This window comes from Mycotypha africana (genome assembly GCF_025528875.1).
Source record: "Mycotypha africana strain NRRL 2978 chromosome Unknown BDF20scaffold_2, whole genome shotgun sequence".
In the NCBI taxonomy this organism is placed as follows: Eukaryota; Fungi; Mucoromycota; class Mucoromycetes; order Mucorales; family Mycotyphaceae; genus Mycotypha; species Mycotypha africana.
The window spans coordinates 1,980,365-1,996,986 of NW_026515726.1; the positions used below are offsets into that span (position 1 = coordinate 1,980,365).

General features: G+C 39.7%; 7 protein-coding genes across 7 annotated transcripts; 4 read left to right on the forward strand and 3 right to left on the reverse strand.

Annotated features, from left to right (window-relative positions):
* Positions 1-18: 18 nt before the first annotated feature.
* BDF20DRAFT_993302 (uncharacterized protein) lies at positions 19-1,170 on the forward strand. Its single transcript, XM_053085384.1, has 3 exons — positions 19-148; positions 244-546; positions 614-1,170. Exons 1-3 carry the CDS (start codon positions 37-39, stop codon positions 1,021-1,023), a joined length of 825 nt encoding a protein of 274 aa, XP_052939359.1. The 5' UTR covers positions 19-36; the 3' UTR covers positions 1,024-1,170.
* Positions 1,171-2,611: 1,441 nt separating this feature from the next.
* BDF20DRAFT_853276 (uncharacterized protein) lies at positions 2,612-3,991 on the forward strand. The gene has a single exon (XM_053080126.1). The coding sequence runs from the start codon at positions 2,780-2,782 to the stop codon at positions 3,947-3,949; it is 1,170 nt and encodes a 389-aa protein (XP_052939360.1). The 5' UTR covers positions 2,612-2,779; the 3' UTR covers positions 3,950-3,991.
* A 60-nt stretch (positions 3,992-4,051) lies between these two features.
* Positions 4,052-5,340, reverse strand: BDF20DRAFT_853277 (uncharacterized protein). Its single transcript, XM_053080127.1, has one exon. It carries the CDS (start codon positions 5,286-5,288, stop codon positions 4,098-4,100), a length of 1,191 nt encoding a protein of 396 aa, XP_052939361.1. The 5' UTR covers positions 5,289-5,340; the 3' UTR covers positions 4,052-4,097.
* Positions 5,341-5,495: 155 nt separating this feature from the next.
* BDF20DRAFT_814219 (fork head domain-containing protein) lies at positions 5,496-5,975 on the reverse strand (the record flags this gene model as incomplete). The annotated part of the gene is made up of 2 exons (XM_053076952.1): positions 5,496-5,627; positions 5,706-5,975. Coding segments are annotated over 2 exons (402 nt in total), but the record flags the coding sequence as incomplete, so codon positions are not given.
* Positions 5,976-8,122: 2,147 nt separating this feature from the next.
* BDF20DRAFT_853280 (Translin) lies at positions 8,123-9,856 on the forward strand. Its single transcript, XM_053080128.1, has 6 exons — positions 8,123-8,361; positions 8,430-8,520; positions 8,594-8,791; positions 8,875-8,963; positions 9,049-9,176; positions 9,275-9,856. Exons 1-6 carry the CDS (start codon positions 8,293-8,295, stop codon positions 9,423-9,425), a joined length of 726 nt encoding a protein of 241 aa, XP_052939363.1. The 5' UTR covers positions 8,123-8,292; the 3' UTR covers positions 9,426-9,856.
* A 301-nt stretch (positions 9,857-10,157) lies between these two features.
* On the forward strand, positions 10,158-13,942 carry BDF20DRAFT_998531 (uncharacterized protein; the record flags this gene model as incomplete). The annotated part of the gene is made up of 4 exons (XM_053085463.1): positions 10,158-10,300; positions 10,369-10,612; positions 10,758-10,785; positions 10,921-13,942. The coding sequence occupies 4 exons, from the start codon at positions 10,158-10,160 to the stop codon at positions 13,878-13,880; spliced, it is 3,375 nt and encodes a 1,124-aa protein (XP_052939364.1). The 3' UTR covers positions 13,881-13,942.
* A 215-nt stretch (positions 13,943-14,157) lies between these two features.
* BDF20DRAFT_853284 (nucleoporin Nup85-like protein) lies at positions 14,158-16,596 on the reverse strand. Its single transcript, XM_053080129.1, has 7 exons — positions 16,507-16,596; positions 16,396-16,436; positions 16,036-16,319; positions 15,171-15,940; positions 14,993-15,100; positions 14,581-14,917; positions 14,158-14,493 (listed from the first exon to the last, which is right to left on the reverse strand). Exons 3-7 carry the CDS (start codon positions 16,160-16,162, stop codon positions 14,261-14,263), a joined length of 1,575 nt encoding a protein of 524 aa, XP_052939365.1. The 5' UTR covers positions 16,163-16,319; positions 16,396-16,436; positions 16,507-16,596; the 3' UTR covers positions 14,158-14,260.
* Positions 16,597-16,622: the final 26 nt, after the last annotated feature.

Below are 16,622 nucleotides of genomic sequence, written 5' to 3' on the forward strand. Positions count from 1 at the left end.
TTTTTTTTTTTTTTTTTTCTATCTTTCTCCACAAACATGCTCGCTTCACCCATCTTTAACATTGATTATGGAAAGATCACTTTTGATTTTGAAGAGTTTATCAGAAACGAAATCGGATTAAAGCTCGATAACCAAACAAAGAAAGAAGGTATGTCGTATTTTTTTCATTCATCAAGTGGGTCCAACATTGTTTCTCATCGATTCTTGTTTTTTTTTCCCCCTTACCTTGCTGTGATTGATTAGAGGAACCCATTTGTAAATACTTTTTAAAAGGCACCTGTACAAAAGGCAACAATTGTCAATTCAAACATAAAGGATATGACAGAGACAAGTCGGTGGTATGCAAACATTGGCTACGTGGGTTATGTAAAAAGGGCGACAGCTGCGAATTTCTTCATGTGTTCAATATGAAAAAAATGCCAGAATGTTGGTTCTATTCAAAGTATGGTGAATGTTGTAACGGCGATGAGTGCATGTATCTGCATATTGATCCTGAAAGTAAACAAAAGGAATGTCCTTGGTATGCGCGAGGATTTTGTAAACATGGTAAGCATAGAAAAAGACATGAGCAGCCTCAAGATGAAAATGTTTTTACTCATTTCGTTGCGAATAGGACCTAATTGTCGAAATAAGCATGTCAGAAAGTTGGTGTGTCAGAATTATCTTACGGGCTTTTGTCCAGACGGCTTAAACTGTCCTAATGGTCATCCAAAGTACGAACTGCCAGTGATGCATAATGCTTTAGGCGATCAAAACGATTCACAGCAACAGCAGCAACAACATCAGAATCCCTACTTTAACCGACAGCAAACGAATTACAATAATAATAATAATAATAATAGAAACATGCAGCAGCAACAGCAGCATTCTCAGCAACAACAGCCATTCCGAAGATTAGAAGACGTCACTTGTTTCAAATGCGGTCAAATGGGACATTATGCGAATCGTTGTACTCAAGGAAGACAGCAAAGACCTTTTCAAAACACAAACAATCACCCTATGATGAACCAACCGCCACGATAGATAATACAATGGGAAAATCCCTTTGTTTCAATACCCCCCCATCCTCCCTTCCTACTCACATTTCGCGTTAAAAGTGTATAAAACGAGTCTTTTGTTAAATTTTAATTCAAGCATTAAAATAAATAAAAACATACATCATCATTCAAGACATTTTTTCAAGATATTGTTGTCAATCCAAATGTGTATTCGTCAGATCATTCTTGATTTATTTGAGAAAAACCTAACGGAGGGATTCTTATGGCTTGGGAAAAAAAAAAGTAAGTAAAAAGGCAGGGTACCTACAGCCTGTCTACGAGACAATAACAGGTTAACCCACGAACACAAACGCTTCTGCATGACCGAATGACCACCCTTCGCCCATGGGTTCTCCATGTGAATATCTCCCCCTTTTTACACCTTGAAAACCAAATCGGATAAAAAGAGTCTAATTTTAGCCAATGAGCCCATAGCAAAGTGTTGGTAGAATAGATGAGATGTTCAGTTGAAAGGGGGGGGGTTCTTTTTTAATAATTTTTTTTTTAAGCTTGGTCATAGATACGTAGTTGGATAAGTCTCGACTTGGGAATGATAAAGAATCTAGACAATTCTGATGTTTCTCAAGTACCAACCATAAGACGACTATGTTTACACCCAAGAAGCGATCCTCTCTCTCTATGTTTTTAGCAAAAAAAATAGAAAGTGACAAAAAACACACTACACGCGGATACGCGTAGGTATTCTAAAATTAAATCTTTCACATTGCTCACCGCATGACTCTACAAAAATCATATGGATGGTAGCGGGAAATCTCATAAAGGAATTCATAACGCAGTTCATGTTTGTGGTGATGTAGGTAGCACTCTTTCATACACATAGACACTTTCAAAACTACATTGTAAGGTCTTGTGGAATCCCCTTTTTCGTTTTTTATCAATTACTCTTTTCTTTTGCTTTAACCAAATATGGAAATATTTTGACAAGAGCAAAAAAAGAAAAAAAAGTTTTCTGGAATTCTGACTTTTTTGTCCTTTTTCTATAATTAAAAAAAAAAAATGCCGCGCGTGGGTATCCCATTGATAAAACAAGGCAAATCATTCCCAAATGTCTGCTGTTGAAAAAAAGAAAAATAACAAAACGAAAGAAGATTGATTCTTTTTTATATAATGATGCAATGACTTGTCTGTTGTCGCGATTCATTTGTTTATACGACAAAGGCTCTAGAACAAACTAATTTTTTTTTCAAGAAGCATCTAGAACGGGTCTGTCTTCGTCCTGGCCATGAACATAAGAATGCAAAGGGTTGTTCTCCTTTAAAAGTGCAAACAAAATGAAAAAGGACACAAAGGCGAAAATTAAAAATTGGATCCTTTAGCTTATGATATGGTTTTATGGATCGACGACTAGCATGTCAGAGTAAAATGTGTTCAATATAAAAATATAACGCATCGTGCTCTCCCGCAAGGAAACGAAAAAAAAATCTGGAAAAAGGGAAAGCAAAAAAAAAAAAAAAAAAAGTGTAGGACCAGCTTTTCCAACTTTCCTAAAAAGTCCATAAATATAATGCATCTATTTTATTTTTTTGTTTTGACTTTTTTAATACGTTTTCTCTCTTTCTTTTTGCACGCTCATTTTCTCACTTTTGTAGAAACGTACACAACAGCTTTTTTTTTCATTTGTTTTGTTCATTTTTCTCCCCTTTTTCCGCTGTTCATTTGGGGGGTTGTATATAAAAAGACTACGACAAAAAAATAGAGAAAAAAACGACTTTGACAAAAGGATGACATCTTTTGCAAACAGCTGCCATTTCCATCGTCCTCTTCAAACGAGTGATAGAAATGCCCTTTTAATGTACAACAATCATCATTATCCAGCTTCTTCTTCTTCCTTTAGCTTGATGATCATTGACAAGATGCTTCGACAGCAGCCGGAAGGCTATCTCTTGGACTATATCACGCAAGAATTCGAATCCATTATCTCGTGTCCCTCGCTTCGGTCAGCCTCTTCATCGTCTTCTTCAACCACATCTTCATCTACATCGTCTGCCAGCACCATGGGAACGCGTCCTGATCCCTTTACCCCTTGCTCGCCTTATTCTTCCACGTCCTCCTCACCCCACACACCCCACGCACCTCGTCAGGATCATGACCTGCTCTCTTTACCGCTCTCACCATCACCACCACCACCAGCGCCTTTTAAATTCATCAGTCACCATTACAACAGAAAATACAGTCAACACCATGTCGATCGTCCAGCGTCAGGCATACCGTCCCCTCCCTATCACAACCACCATGGCCATCGCCACCAGGCAACGATACCCAAAAGCCATATACCCTTTCGCTACTTTGTCGAACACGTGATTAGGAGGTCAAGGCTGGATAATGGTACGTTGCTCGCGTCTCTATGTTATGCCAAACGGCTTCGGGAAAAACTCTACACCACGTCGCAGGGAATGGAATACACCCATCATCGCATCTTTTTAGCGACCCTCATGGTGGCTGCGAAATACATCCACGACACAGCGATCAAAAATAAATACTGGACAGGGTACGCTTTGCATTTGTTTACAGGCCATGAAATCAATTTGATGGAAACACAGTTGCTGCAGTTACTGGATTATCATCTGGAGATCCAATTGAAGGAGTTTGAAGAGGTGATGCAACATGTGACCCACTTGTATTTAAAAGTCCACCACTATGCCCATCACGCTCATCCTTATCATCATCATCACCCTCATCACCATGAACCACACGCCTCCCTCGTCCAAGCCAAAAAATCACCCTATGTAACACCCATCCTCACCCATTTCACACAGACGACAACAACGACTCCTACTCCTACTATGCTACAGCAACCACCTTACCCGCCTCAGCCTTATCCTCCTTATCATCAAAATACCATTCAACCTAATAGTCATTATCAACATCATCAGCATCGTCCACAATATTAAGTTTTGTTTTTCTCTCTCTTCATACTACATTTTTACAGCCAGACAATAAAAATAAAATAAAAAAAGTTCATTTTTATATTTTAATCATATAAATAAAAAATAACAGATTCTATGGTTTTTTTGGTTTTTTTTTTGCTTTTGTTTTTTTCTAAAGACAAAAGCCAGCACCTCCTTGATGAGTGGGTTGAGGCGTTGTAGGGTTATAGATGGGTTGACTATAATCCGCGAGAGGGAGTTGTAACGGAGAGGGTTGTAATGGATTGTGGGTTGTCCTTGTGGACGTTGTAGAGTTGGAAGACGCGTTGGATGGACACGTCTGCATGTAATAAGGAGTATACAGGAAATCTTGCACGGAGGTGGGTGTAGGGATAAAGGAGGATGTCTCTTGAGATGTGGATGCTGTGGGTGGTGCTGAATGAGGGAAAGGATGCGTGATCATCATGGGAGAAGGGGTGGAGGTTGGTATATGGGTATTATTATGATTGGGTTGTGCTTGGGGTGCTTGAAAGTCCAGTAGAGAAGTCAAATAATCTTGGGGGCAGGAGGAGGTGGGTGCTGGCACCGTCGTGTGATTGGATGCTATCAGCGGCTGATCCATAAATAAAAAATCCTGAGGATGAGAGGCATTGCCTGGCGCATGCGCAGGCGCCGGTGTAGGTGTCGGTGTAGTGGAAGGGAAAAAGAAGGCATTGTCGTTGAAGAGGAACTGATCCAACTGTTGTTGTTGTTGTTGTTGAGAGGAGAGATACATGGGGGGTTGCAGAGAGGGCGGCGGCGGCGGCGGCGGTGGATAAGGCAGCTGATGCTGCAACAAGTAGGCAGAGGGCTGCTGCTCACCACCATACAGCACAGGGATCGGTCTTCTTTGCAGTTGCGAGCGACGGTGGGTATGACGACGGCAATGATGATGGCGATGATGACGGTGACGATGGCGTCGGTGGTTGTTGTTGCTCTTGTTCTTGGTTTTCGTTTTATTCTGAGGAAATACTTCACAGTCAAAATCCACGCCACTGTCACAATCAGAATCATCACTTTGGCTGGACGAACAACAGGAAGAGATATCCTCCTCCTCGTCGTCCTCGTCGTCCTCGTCGTCGTCCGCTTCGTCTTCCGCGTCCATCATCGTCGCATGGGCTGAACGTCTCTTTTCTACCACAAGCGATTGCCTTTTATGGCTACTGCATTTCTTTCTTTTGATAGAACCTGTTGTTGTCGTTGTCGCTGCTGATGCTATTGGCTTGGGTGTGGCTGCCTTTGCATTGCTCTTTGTTGTGGATGCCGTCGCCGTCGCCGTCGCCGTCGTCGTTGTCGTTGTCGTTGTCGTTGTCGTGGGGTTCATCCGAAAGATAGTAAACAAGGGGGAATTGGCTTGGTTCAGCTTGGTCGCGTCCATGAATTTCTTGATCTGTTTGTGCGTCGCTGCGCCAATGGTTTTACCGCCATTCTTACCATGACCCTCACCGCCCGCACCAGAAGACGACGAGAAGGACGCATCCGAGCGAGAAGAGGAGGAACCACGGGTAGATGCATTGAGACCACGCTTCATCAAATTATCAATAAACTGTTGTTCATAACCAGGCAGAATCGTCCAAAAACAGCCTTTCCCTGAAGGCGTACTGGCATCACGCTCCAACTTGACAAAGGCTTTCTGGAGTGATAGGTTGTGACGGATGGAATTCTAAAAAAAAAATAGTTGATAAGGGGGCATTGCACAGAAAAAAAATGCGGGGGGAATAAAAAAGAAGGGGATGCTTACCTGCCAGCGATGATCTTTCATGGAATAGCATGGATATTGTTCAGAGATCCATTGATATATTTCACTTAACGTGAGTTTCCGCTTTTCACTGGAAAGGATAGCATGCGCAATAATAGTGGCATAAGAGAACGGTGGTTTCTCATCTAATTTGACCGGTTTCCAAGTAGGTTTAATTGGGATATCCTTGTCTTGTGGCTGTTTTGATAAAGGTTTTTTCTTTTGGGTGGTGGTGGTGGTGGTTGTATTGGTTGTATTGGTAGTCGTATTCATAGAGGAAGGTGGCTGCTGTGGTGGCGGTGGGGGTGGTAGTGGTGGTGGCTGTAGCTCCATGTCATGATCTTGCTTTACTCCCGATGAATAAGGTTGCTGTGGCTGCAATAAGGGTGGATAAGAATGAGTTGCTGGCAATAGGCCTGATATGGCATTGGGCTGCTGCCCCATCAATTTGGAGGGGGCATTATTATCATGAACAAACGAGAATGTTGCATTCTCCATAAATGTCGCTGTAGCAGCACCCGCAGCAGAGGTAGTATAAAAAGTCATTGGACGTAAATTACGCGCGCAAGTAACGCAGAGAGAAAAGAAATAGATACAAAATAGACAAGAAAAAAAAAAAAAAAGAAAACAAAAAAAACAAAAAAAAAAAACCAGCGCAAGAGAGGAGAGAAAGCAATAAGTTGTGTGCTGTGTGTGTGCGTGTGTGTGTGTGTTTTTTTTCTCTCTTTTTTTTTCTTTTTTTTTTTTGTTGTCTTTTACTTTTTTAAATGGTCCTTTTATATAGCATCGAGAAAAAGAAAGCCCAAAACAAACAACGCACGGATCCCTCTTTTTTTTTTAAAAAAAACCCTTCTTTTTCCAGTCAAACAAATGCAGTGAAATAGACACAGATCTGTCAACACACAGACCCACGTACGCATGCATACAACAATCCAAACAGACAGATAGAGATCAAAAAGCCCTGTTTTTATTTTTACTATTTCAGTAATTTATTTATTTTCATTTTGCCCTTTTTTTCTCTTTTAGATATTCTTAGAAAAAAACATTATGCAGTCTAAGATTAGGTTGTCACTTTTGCATCTCTTTCTATTGTTGTTGTTGTTGTTGTCGTCATATTGCCATGACAACCCGTTGTCAAGGTGGAGGAAAAAAAGGATGGTTCAAGTTACTCCACATTAATTGTTGATCTAATTAAATTTGTCTCTATTTTTTTTTTTTTTTTTTTTTTCACTGCCACTTCACATGTTAGATACATGTAAAAGTAACACTAACTGTCTTTACACCATACACACTATGCTATCTGTTTATCGTAAACAAGTTTAGGATCTGAAAAAACACGAAAAAATCAAAGACCGCATATAAACATTGTTCCTTTACTAGAAATTTAGACCTTTTTTGATCCGGGAAGGATAAATTTCATCTGTCAATTTTTTTATTTATTTTTTTTTTTTTTTTCTTCAGAGAGGCAACAGCATCAGCTATTACTTGGAGAGGAAAGGAACAAAAAGGCAAATAGCAAATCACTGTTTTTCGTGCACAGAGGACCCTGCATCACATGGTGAATTAGGTAGTACTACCTAGTGCACATGTAGGATAAAGATGCGTTTCCTTGGTAGCATTACGTAAGAAGAAGGGTAGCAAGCCTTGCGTCTCTTTTTCTTGGTTTTTCTTTTTGCTTTAATGAAAACGGTTTAACCGTAAAACTGACTCCCCTTTTTGTTATTGTTTACACTTAAAAGGCTTTTTCTCTGATATTGTCAAAAAAAATTTTTTTTTCTGTCATGCGCACATATTACAAAGCGCATAATAGTCCTTTTGATATTATGATATGTATAATTTTGGTCATTTCATCCATTGCATACAACGACTGTCGTTTGTTTGACAACATGTTACAACATGTTACAACGATAAAAAGGATAGTATAACCAAGGTCATCAAAAGAAGAACATTTGGAAATGAAACTGGCATCACCTTCTCTGCCAAATTTTTTTTTTTTTTTTTTTTTTATTGTCAAACCAGTGCGCATAGTATTTTAAAAGTAGGACAAGATAGGTATATGCTTGGTCTCTCTCGGAGAATGACAAACCACAGAGCCATGCTTAACAAAACAAAGCCTAATTGCCATCTTTCTTTACAGACGTTTCTTACTTTTGAAAGCCATTTGACGTAATTTCTATATCATTTCCTGGATACTGTTCCAGGTCTATGTAAACATTGTTCCTGTTTCTGTCGTTTGTGTCCATTCTCTCGTAACGAAAGCTTTCCTCTTTCTTGTTGCTGTTTTCCAAATACCAAAATTAAGGTTCGATCGGGCCTATCCAAAGTCGGAGATCAATGGTATGAAAGCAGTAACCGAAAAAGAGCCCGCATCATTGTGGCGATGGCCAAAACAGTGACTCCTTTTTTTGTGGGTCGGCCAAGGAAACCGCCCCCCAACAAAAAAAAAAGGGACTGACCATGACAAATGACTAGTTTAGCTTGCTATAGGATCCTGGGTTTGAATATTATCGCTTCTATTTGATTTCCCGACAAACACGAAAACGACAACCATGACCCTTTCTTTGTATAAGCGTCTGCATAAATCGTACAAATGAACAACCATTTAAATTTTTTCAACGATCTACAAGCATCACTTGAAGAAGAAAGCAATAGAAAAGATGTAAGTGGACTCATTCCTTAACTGCAGGCCCAATGTAGGTTTTAAAGTATCGATAATCTCATCTACAGGAGATTAGAACGACTGTAAAAGAGTTGGATCGCGCTTGTCGAAAAGCGAACGCCACTTTGAATCAAGTCCATGCCAATCCCACTCAACCTGGTATGAATGACAAAGTACACTATTTTATCTTTATGACTGTTATCTCACTTTTTACCTTATTCGTCTTTTTCAGCGCCCATGATCGACTTTTCTGAAATAAAGGAAATTCTCAGCAGGTTATCCAGTTTGATCCCTAAAGATGAATTTTACAAATACAATGATTTATGGTCAAGAACAGTTCAACAGATTGTATTTGTCATTGCGTTCAGCACTTATTTAGACAAGAAGGAAGTTGTGAATATTATACCTATTGTAGAAGAAACCTTGGACAGTAACTGAGAGAAGCAATATGTATACGAAAAAAAAAGGGCCGCACTAACACTCTTTTGGTTTTTTTTTTTTTTATTTGTCAAGTCAAAGTGGATATGCACCATGACCTGAAAGGATTTCATATCCCTATTGAAGATATTCTACATGCTTACATTTCACTCATTAATGAAATGGTAAGAAAGACAAAGGAGAACAGTTATTGCTGTTGACAGATGGCTGATGGGTACTTGCCTACAATACAATCTTTTTGAATTTTAGTCGAGACTTTGTATCAATTCTGTCACGGTGGGTGATTACGAGAGGCCGTTGATCATATCCAAACACGTAAAAGACCTTAGTGCAGGTTTCCAATTGTTGAATTTGAAAAATGATATATTACGTAAAAGGTAGGACGTCTCTAGCATACACATTTGCACGAGTGCAACGCTTGGTTGAGACAATGGTAAAACTAACCTTACGATGCCTCCTCACCCGTTCATAACAGATTTGATAGCATCAAATATGACGTAAAGAAAATTGAAGAAGTAGTCTACGATATCACATTGCGCGGTTTACATACAAATGCAAAGAAACGATCAGTAAACGCAGAAGCAGAGGAAGATGCTGGAGATGGAAAGAGGTCTAAAAAAGAATAGTAAAAATCAATATCTGTTCTCTATAAATATCCTATTGCTTTATCAAATGTAGTTATTTTGAACCGTAAGAAATCAAAAAAGCCAAACCAGAGAATGTAATTGATTCCCAATTTATACTGTGAATGCTTTTTTATAAGAAAGCTTTTCTCTTCTCATTTTCATCTCTTCTTTTTCTCAATAATCCTTGATTCAGTTCCATTCGTTGTAAACCAAAAGTATTTTTGCTTTTCTTCATAGAGTCTTATTCCGCGCCTCATTTGTATCTTTCAGACTCAATAGGACGTCCAACCTGCATTGATGCTCTATCAAAAGGGTCCTTGTGCAACGTTTCCTTAAGCGCTAGAAGGAAAATAATTTTTCCTTTTAAAGTATATCGTCTTACATAAGAATTTGGGGGCAATGGAGGTACATTGATTCGATCTGAAATCCATTCTTCTATGTTTAGAGCAGTTTGAAAATGACTCTGATTTCTTTTTTTTTTTTTATTTTTTTTTTTTTTGGTTTGTTTTTTGTATTGGCCCTTTCTCTCTCTGTCTTATTTGAATCTATACCCTTTTTTACAATACAATAGACATATAACTAACTGCCAGACTATATAAACTCTTTTCTATGCTAAAGCATTGGTGACACGCAATTTCATCAATTGAACATCCTATAACAAATTGACAGAAATTCAGGGAAGAAGAAACCCCTCGCCCCCCTTTTCTCCATCATAGATAGACCAGCAGAAGAATGGATAAAACTCTAGGAGAAGCCGCTGTTAAAAATTTTAATGGCGGTGTCATCTTTCTCAGTTACGTGATATCTGTCATAGGTTGTCAAACAACACTTGAGTTATTTACGAGAAGAACTCATATCAAAGGTCTCTATAATTGGTAATGTATTATTCTCGTCCAATGTGCATAAAAGAATGCCATCCTTTTGACCGTTGTCCCATTCATAGGTTTTTATTGACAGCTGCCTCTTTCGTCATGGGCGCTGTTAGTATATGGTCGATGCATTTCATCGGTAACAACAGTTTACGCCTATGTTTCGGTTCGGAATCACATCAACTTGTTTATGGAGCCGGTTATACTTTTGCCAGTCTTGTCGTAGCCGTTGTCTGCATGTTTATTGCCTTCATTTCTGTCGGGATCACAGAAGATGCAAGATTATCTCGTATCATACCAAGTGGCATTTTTGCTGGGGTAAAAAATCAAATGAACAAAAATAATAACACAAATGAAAAACTTCTTCATACATAAGCTGACGTGATTTATTTTCCTTTTTTTGGGGGGACGGCTGCGGCTGCATTTCATTCTAAATGGCTAAATAACTATCCGACATATCCAGTTGGGCATTACATGTATGCATTATATGGGTAAAGTAGCCTCATGAGAAAGTCGTATACGCATCACGTGTTCGAGACGAGTTACTGAATGAATGATTTTCAATGATGACGCTTAAATACGTCCCATCCTTGGGTTCCTTTTTTTTTTTTTTTCCATGGATGCAGGACAATTTGCCATAGAGTATTTTGTTCTTGTGTATAGCATTGCTTATTTGATGGGTGCTATCATTATCGCTTGTGCAGCTGTCACCATTGCTCTGTATATCTTTTTTAAATTACGTGAGCGTTGGATGAATGACTGGTACAAGCGTTTAGGCTGTGCCTTACTGATGGCATTAGCCGTATGTGGTATGCACTACACGGGTCTCGTAGGCACTGATTTCTATATACCACCGGAAGGCCAACAAGCTCCCGTTGCCAAATTACAAGAACCCGCTCTCATTGGTATCATATCAGCCGTCATCATTTGCTGTTGTGTTGGCTTACTTTACGTGAGCATCAAAGCCGGTATAAAGACATTGCCAAAATACATTAGCACGAGAAAAAAGACGAGCTATCGCAAACGACTCATTCTGAATACTGTTCTATTTAATCCATCGGGTCGCATCCTTGTCAAGGTAGATGGCACTCTACCCATGACCACCATCGTTTTCCATTTGGAATGGATGTACCTTCACGCCATGAATAATCCTCCTAGTGGCAATAGGCCCCCGCACCATTTAAACCAACCCTATTTAAATCAGCATCAAGAATTCAACACATCACACCCTTTATTCGCACGACTGATGCAAACATCCATCGATAAAGCCGCCGCTGCTACTTCTTCCACCCACCGGCTTTTATCCGCAAAACGTCTTTCAGTTACTTCAAACTCTTCGTCTTCCACCACCACCACCATGGAGATATACGACACCATCGAAAAGGGTTTTTTGGAGGGCTGGCGAGAACTAAAAGATGAATTGCGCTTCCAAACACTCGCTGACTTGGGTATTTTGAGTGATAATGTCATCACCACCGATACCATTGCTTTGCCGCCTTCCACACCTACAAGCAGTTTCAAGTTGTTCCATCAGAAAACAGCTGACAAAACGGCCTCTTCCATTACTTCGTCGTCGAAAATGGACGTGTTGGCCAATCATCATAAAATAAAGAAACATGTATTTCATATGAAAAAATACCATAATACGAGTCGTACGAGTACGGCGACAACGGTAATACCAACAGCAACAGCAGCAGATATCACTGCCCCACCCAAGAGAAAAGTCGCAAAAGACAAAGAACCAGTCATGGAGAGCAGTTACGATACCCTCAGCTCTGGTGTTGCTCCTACGCAAGGTCCACAGTCTCGTCCCTCTATTTTAGCTAACAATAGCAATTCTGACTCCTTCCTTCCTTCGTCTGCCAATGCTTCACTTGATGATATCCTATACCAGAAGGAAAGTCGCATTTCCTTGGACGATGTAGACGGCGAGAATAAACATATATTCCTCGTCCGTAGACTAACCGATGAACAACAGGCACAACGACTCTTAGCACAGGGATATCGTTTTGCCGATCCTGTCTTCATCGCCAAAACCATGGCGGTAAAATTACGGATTCCTACGGATACCATGCGATATTACTTTACAGACATGCAGCAGCAGGCCGATTCGGTCAATGCTCTCACACAGCTTCATTGGCCCTTGTCGTCACCTTTATCTTCGCCTACAGAGGCTAGACCTCAGGAAAAGCCCACATTCCATCCTACAGTTTTCAGAGCATCGACGCGACCTACTGTGCAAATGGGCGCTTTTGTTTTGCTGGATGAATCGCGCGATTTAACAGATATGCACATTCTGGTCGAAAAAGCAAGACGATATACATTCCCGCTTATTCAACTGACATTGGAAGATGGCACTATCGTTGAGAAATTAGATGCGGATGAAATAGAATTTCTAAACAGACTGAAAGGCCGTTCTCTGTACGACTTTCTCGATCTGGCACAAACTGTGCTATCTCTCAAGCAAGAAGAGAAGCATGAAACCATCCAAGATACAGCCATTCCTATGGACGACCCTTCCAGGAAGGAACAGACGGAAGATGCTGCTGCTGAGGAAGCTTCTTTCTATAACCCTTGTTCTGTCTTGGACGAAAATAATAGCAGCAGTGCTTCACTCGAATCGAAGAGCAACAACGTCAACCATACGATGAAAAAGACAAATGAACAACAAAGGAAAGCGTCGTCTTTAGCCAGTGTCCGTCCTGAATTTATTCGAGCTCTCGAACAAGCTGCTGAAAAACTCATCCACACGACCTCTTACAGCAAAGCTCTCTTCCAGTCGTCCAAATTATCGATGCACTCCTCCTGCTCCTCCTCCATTCTCGACCTACCTCCTTTCGCTATCACCACGGGCCCATGTCAATTGATATGCTTTACTTCCTTTGTTACCACCAGAGGCGCTGCAGCCGCTGTCAACCATACCTTTACTGAGTCAATCAAGTCGATTCCCTTAGCTATTTACAAACCTCTTTGTGCTCATATTACTGATCAAGCCGCCTCCATCTATCAGAAAAGCAAACTACTCCGTCCTTTGTCCGCTCGACCGAGCTCTTATCTGTTGTTACAGCAACAACAATTGTACAATCATCAAACCGCTATGACCTCATCGGAGGCTATTCCATTAGATACCCTTCATCCTAAAAACGATAGGGATCGTACGAGTATCGCAAGCAGCAGCAGTAGTACTCACCCCACTGCCACGACCCTACCTGCTATTGCCTTGAATGACAAAAAAGAGGATGAAAATCAGAAGCACCCACCCCATTCAACATTGCTGACAAAGGTATCGGACGAACCTGCCCCAGCCTTCTCTTTACCTCCACCACCACGAATGACAAAGAAGAATCGGTTCAAACTGGCCAATGTTTTGTTAAATAACAACAACCCAACAAGCGACAGTCATTATAGCAATAGCCACCGCAGTAGTAGCGCAAATAATGTCATTACAGCTACCACTGCAACGGCTGCTACCTTTCTTTTAAACCATTCACGTTCAGATGGTCCTTCTTTGACTGTTTTGACAACTCAAGATAGATTTTGGTGGATCAATTCTGTTGTAGAAAATACCATTCATAATAGCCAATAATCCTTTTTTGTACGTGATGAGAGATAATTCGAAATCAACACATAGATACCACTGGTTTTTCCTCTTTTTTTTTTTCTTTTTTTGTTTGTTTGTTTGTATATATTAGATCTTCATTAATGCATTTTACATATTCATTTATTAAACCCATTCTCAATGTATTGACTTTCATCTTTTCATGACTATTAAAACTGTAACTTCAGCTTACAACATTCTCGCTGGAAAAAAAAAGAAGCCTATTCTTCCTTTTCTTCATGATCAACAGTTATCATAACAATAAGCAACTTTATTCATGGAATGGAAAGGGGTATATAATTCTATATGTCATTATGTTTTTGAGCGAGTTCAGCGAGAAAGTCTGTTCCAGCGATTTCTTTAATGAATTAGCAGCCAGCTTTTGAAAAAGCCACAGAATACCTGAGACTGGTAGCATCAAGGAATTGTCGTGCGCATTGCGCCAACGCCTCCACTGTGGGCTGCACTAAACCATCTTTGTCTTTTTGGATATAGTAATAGAATAGTTCATAAGTAACAGGATCATCGTTTTTGCTTATAGTGCTCCAAAGTCTCTTGATAACTTCCACCTCTTGCGTATTCAGCTTTACAATATGGACATCTAATATAAAAAGAAACATTTTAAAGATAAGTAAATGTCTATCCTCCGTTAAACTGAATGAGAGAAATTTGGCCACGATTCCCTTACAACCTTCAATAATCCTCAATCCTTCCCAGAGTACAATGGGTATCAGGCGCATAGGGATAGGATCCAAGCGAATCAATTTTTTGTACGCCTCTGCTGCTTGAGTAATATCCAACTGCGATAAATACTGATTCATACTCCATAAAAGAGAATATAATGTGTGGTGAAAGCCAGAAAATTGATTTGAAAGTGCCTGTAGATCGATCGTTGTGCCCTGTTTAACGTAATCAGAAAGGATCTCTTCAAATACAGAGTCCACTTGCTGGTAAGCATTTGCTTTGCTATAATAGGTTAGGGCTCCTTTAAAGTCTCTGATGGACAAAAGATAGCTCGCCTTTCTCTAATGGTTCAACACAGTAAAAAATATAAAGTCTTAGACAAACTGTCATTCACAATAAATGCCGCTTAACCATACCATGCAAAGTTCATCTCCGATGGATCTGATGGAATGATCTTGACAGAACTGAACGTAATCATCCATCTTTTCGTCATCCAACTTGGAGATATCTATAGTTCTCATATGCTACAGTAGAATTTGGATGGTGTTAGTTCTTCTGCAGACTATATATTTCAATAAAATTCAATGAACCGACCTCTTGTATAACATCTTTTCCCAAATCCTCGCACTGTAGCATATAAGTGAAAGCCTCTTTCCACAATCCAAATGTGTTGAGTAAAGCTGATGCATAATAAAGTCTTGTGTGATTTTTCAATGGGACTAAAAATGGTGCTTCCTTCTTTTTAGTTTCAATGGCCATCATTTTACTAAATGCGCCTTTCATCTCACTGAATAAATTTGGCATATGACATAGCAGCCACCAGTCATTCACTGCACACAATTCAAGAGCCTCATCAAAACGTTTTTTTAGTAAATGTTCATAGACTGTCTTAGTTTCTGTTGGGTATCGCTTGTAAAAGTCTGACGCTGCAGTAGAAAAGTTGATGCTGTCTTCGCCTTTATAATAAAAAATGCAAATGAACGCGTGAAGGTCATCCTTTGTATGTCGCCAAATCGTGCCCTCATCTCCCATTAAAATGTGGATAAGTGACAGTAAATTATTGATTTGAAGTTGTGTCGTCTCATTTTTTGCCCCAAGTTTTTCAGTTTTAGCCTTGATCTCTTTAAGGCCGTTTTTATCGAAGCGTCTACCCTCTTTTCCTTCTATCAGCTTGTATAACTCTTCTATTCTTGCTGTCAGTCGGTTACTGGATGTTCTCTTTAAAGTATGCCCAAGTAAATCGACAAGTTGATCGTGCTGGCCTAACACAGCCATACGGGTGGCATATTTCCAATAATCTTCATGAAAAATCGGCGCTGACTTATTGTGATAGATAGAGTATTTGTCATACTCAAAGAATAAAGCTAACGTGATCATTGGCATAACAGAAGGAGCTTTCAGTACTATGACATGACTCGAAAACATTTTATCGTCTCTTAATGCTGGTGAAGCTTTTTACCTTTGTTAAAGTCGTTGAACCAGCGCATAAGTGGAGGAAATAAGTCTTTGTCTTTTAGAAAATATAGGATTCTGCAAAATGTCCATATGGACAATAGCTGTGTGAAAGAATCACGCTCTCTTCGCATGGCAGGAATATGGTAGAACTACGGTTGTATAAGGATAAAGCGGCAAAAAGTAATTCATCATTTTTTCTAAAGTCTTACTTGTTCAACTAGCTCAATGTGATTATGCAGTAGTTCTTCAAATTGCTGGACGGCCTCATTCGAACTAATAGTCTGGCAACTAAAGGGGAGAAGTAATAAGCGTTTAGATTTCATTCGCTTCCTTTCCTTAAGTACAAATGGATTTTAGGCTTTACACTTCTGAATTTTCAAACGTCTTGAAAGTCTGCTGATAAAACTACAATAACAAATACAGGACGATCGTATTAAATTATGAGTTCCCAAAGGCATTTACCAATCCCACTTACAGTTGAACGAAATGATCGAAGGTTTTCATCTACTGAAAGGCTAGCTTGACATACGTCCTGTATATAATCCTGTTTATTCATCGTTACAACAGTCAAACTCGCAAAATGACAGTCTA

Excerpts from the sequence above, each read along its gene's own strand:
- BDF20DRAFT_853280 (XM_053080128.1), top strand. The coding sequence starts at position 8,293 with ATGAACAACCATTTAAATTTTTTCAACGATCTACAAGCATCACTTGAA. Across the intron at positions 8,362-8,429 it reads AAGAAAGCAATAGAAAAGAT|GAGATTAGAACGACTGTAAA; the intron begins GTAAGTGGACTC and ends TCTCATCTACAG. Across the intron at positions 8,521-8,593 it reads TGCCAATCCCACTCAACCTG|CGCCCATGATCGACTTTTCT; the intron begins GTATGAATGACA and ends CGTCTTTTTCAG.
- BDF20DRAFT_853284 (XM_053080129.1), bottom strand. The coding sequence starts at position 16,162 with ATGCGAAGAGAGCGTGATTCTTTCACACAGCTATTGTCCATATGGACA. Across the intron at positions 15,101-15,170 it reads GAAAAGATGTTATACAAGAG|CATATGAGAACTATAGATAT; the intron begins GTCGGTTCATTG and ends ATTCTACTGTAG. Across the intron at positions 14,918-14,992 it reads TCGGAGATGAACTTTGCATG|AGAAAGGCGAGCTATCTTTT; the intron begins GTATGGTTAAGC and ends TTGAACCATTAG.
- BDF20DRAFT_853276 (XM_053080126.1), top strand. The coding sequence starts at position 2,780 with ATGACATCTTTTGCAAACAGCTGCCATTTCCATCGTCCTCTTCAAACG.
- BDF20DRAFT_853277 (XM_053080127.1), bottom strand. The coding sequence starts at position 5,288 with ATGAACCCCACGACAACGACAACGACAACGACAACGACGACGGCGACG.
- BDF20DRAFT_993302 (XM_053085384.1), top strand. The coding sequence starts at position 37 with ATGCTCGCTTCACCCATCTTTAACATTGATTATGGAAAGATCACTTTT. Across the intron at positions 149-243 it reads TAACCAAACAAAGAAAGAAG|AGGAACCCATTTGTAAATAC; the intron begins GTATGTCGTATT and ends GTGATTGATTAG. Across the intron at positions 547-613 it reads GCGAGGATTTTGTAAACATG|GACCTAATTGTCGAAATAAG; the intron begins GTAAGCATAGAA and ends CGTTGCGAATAG.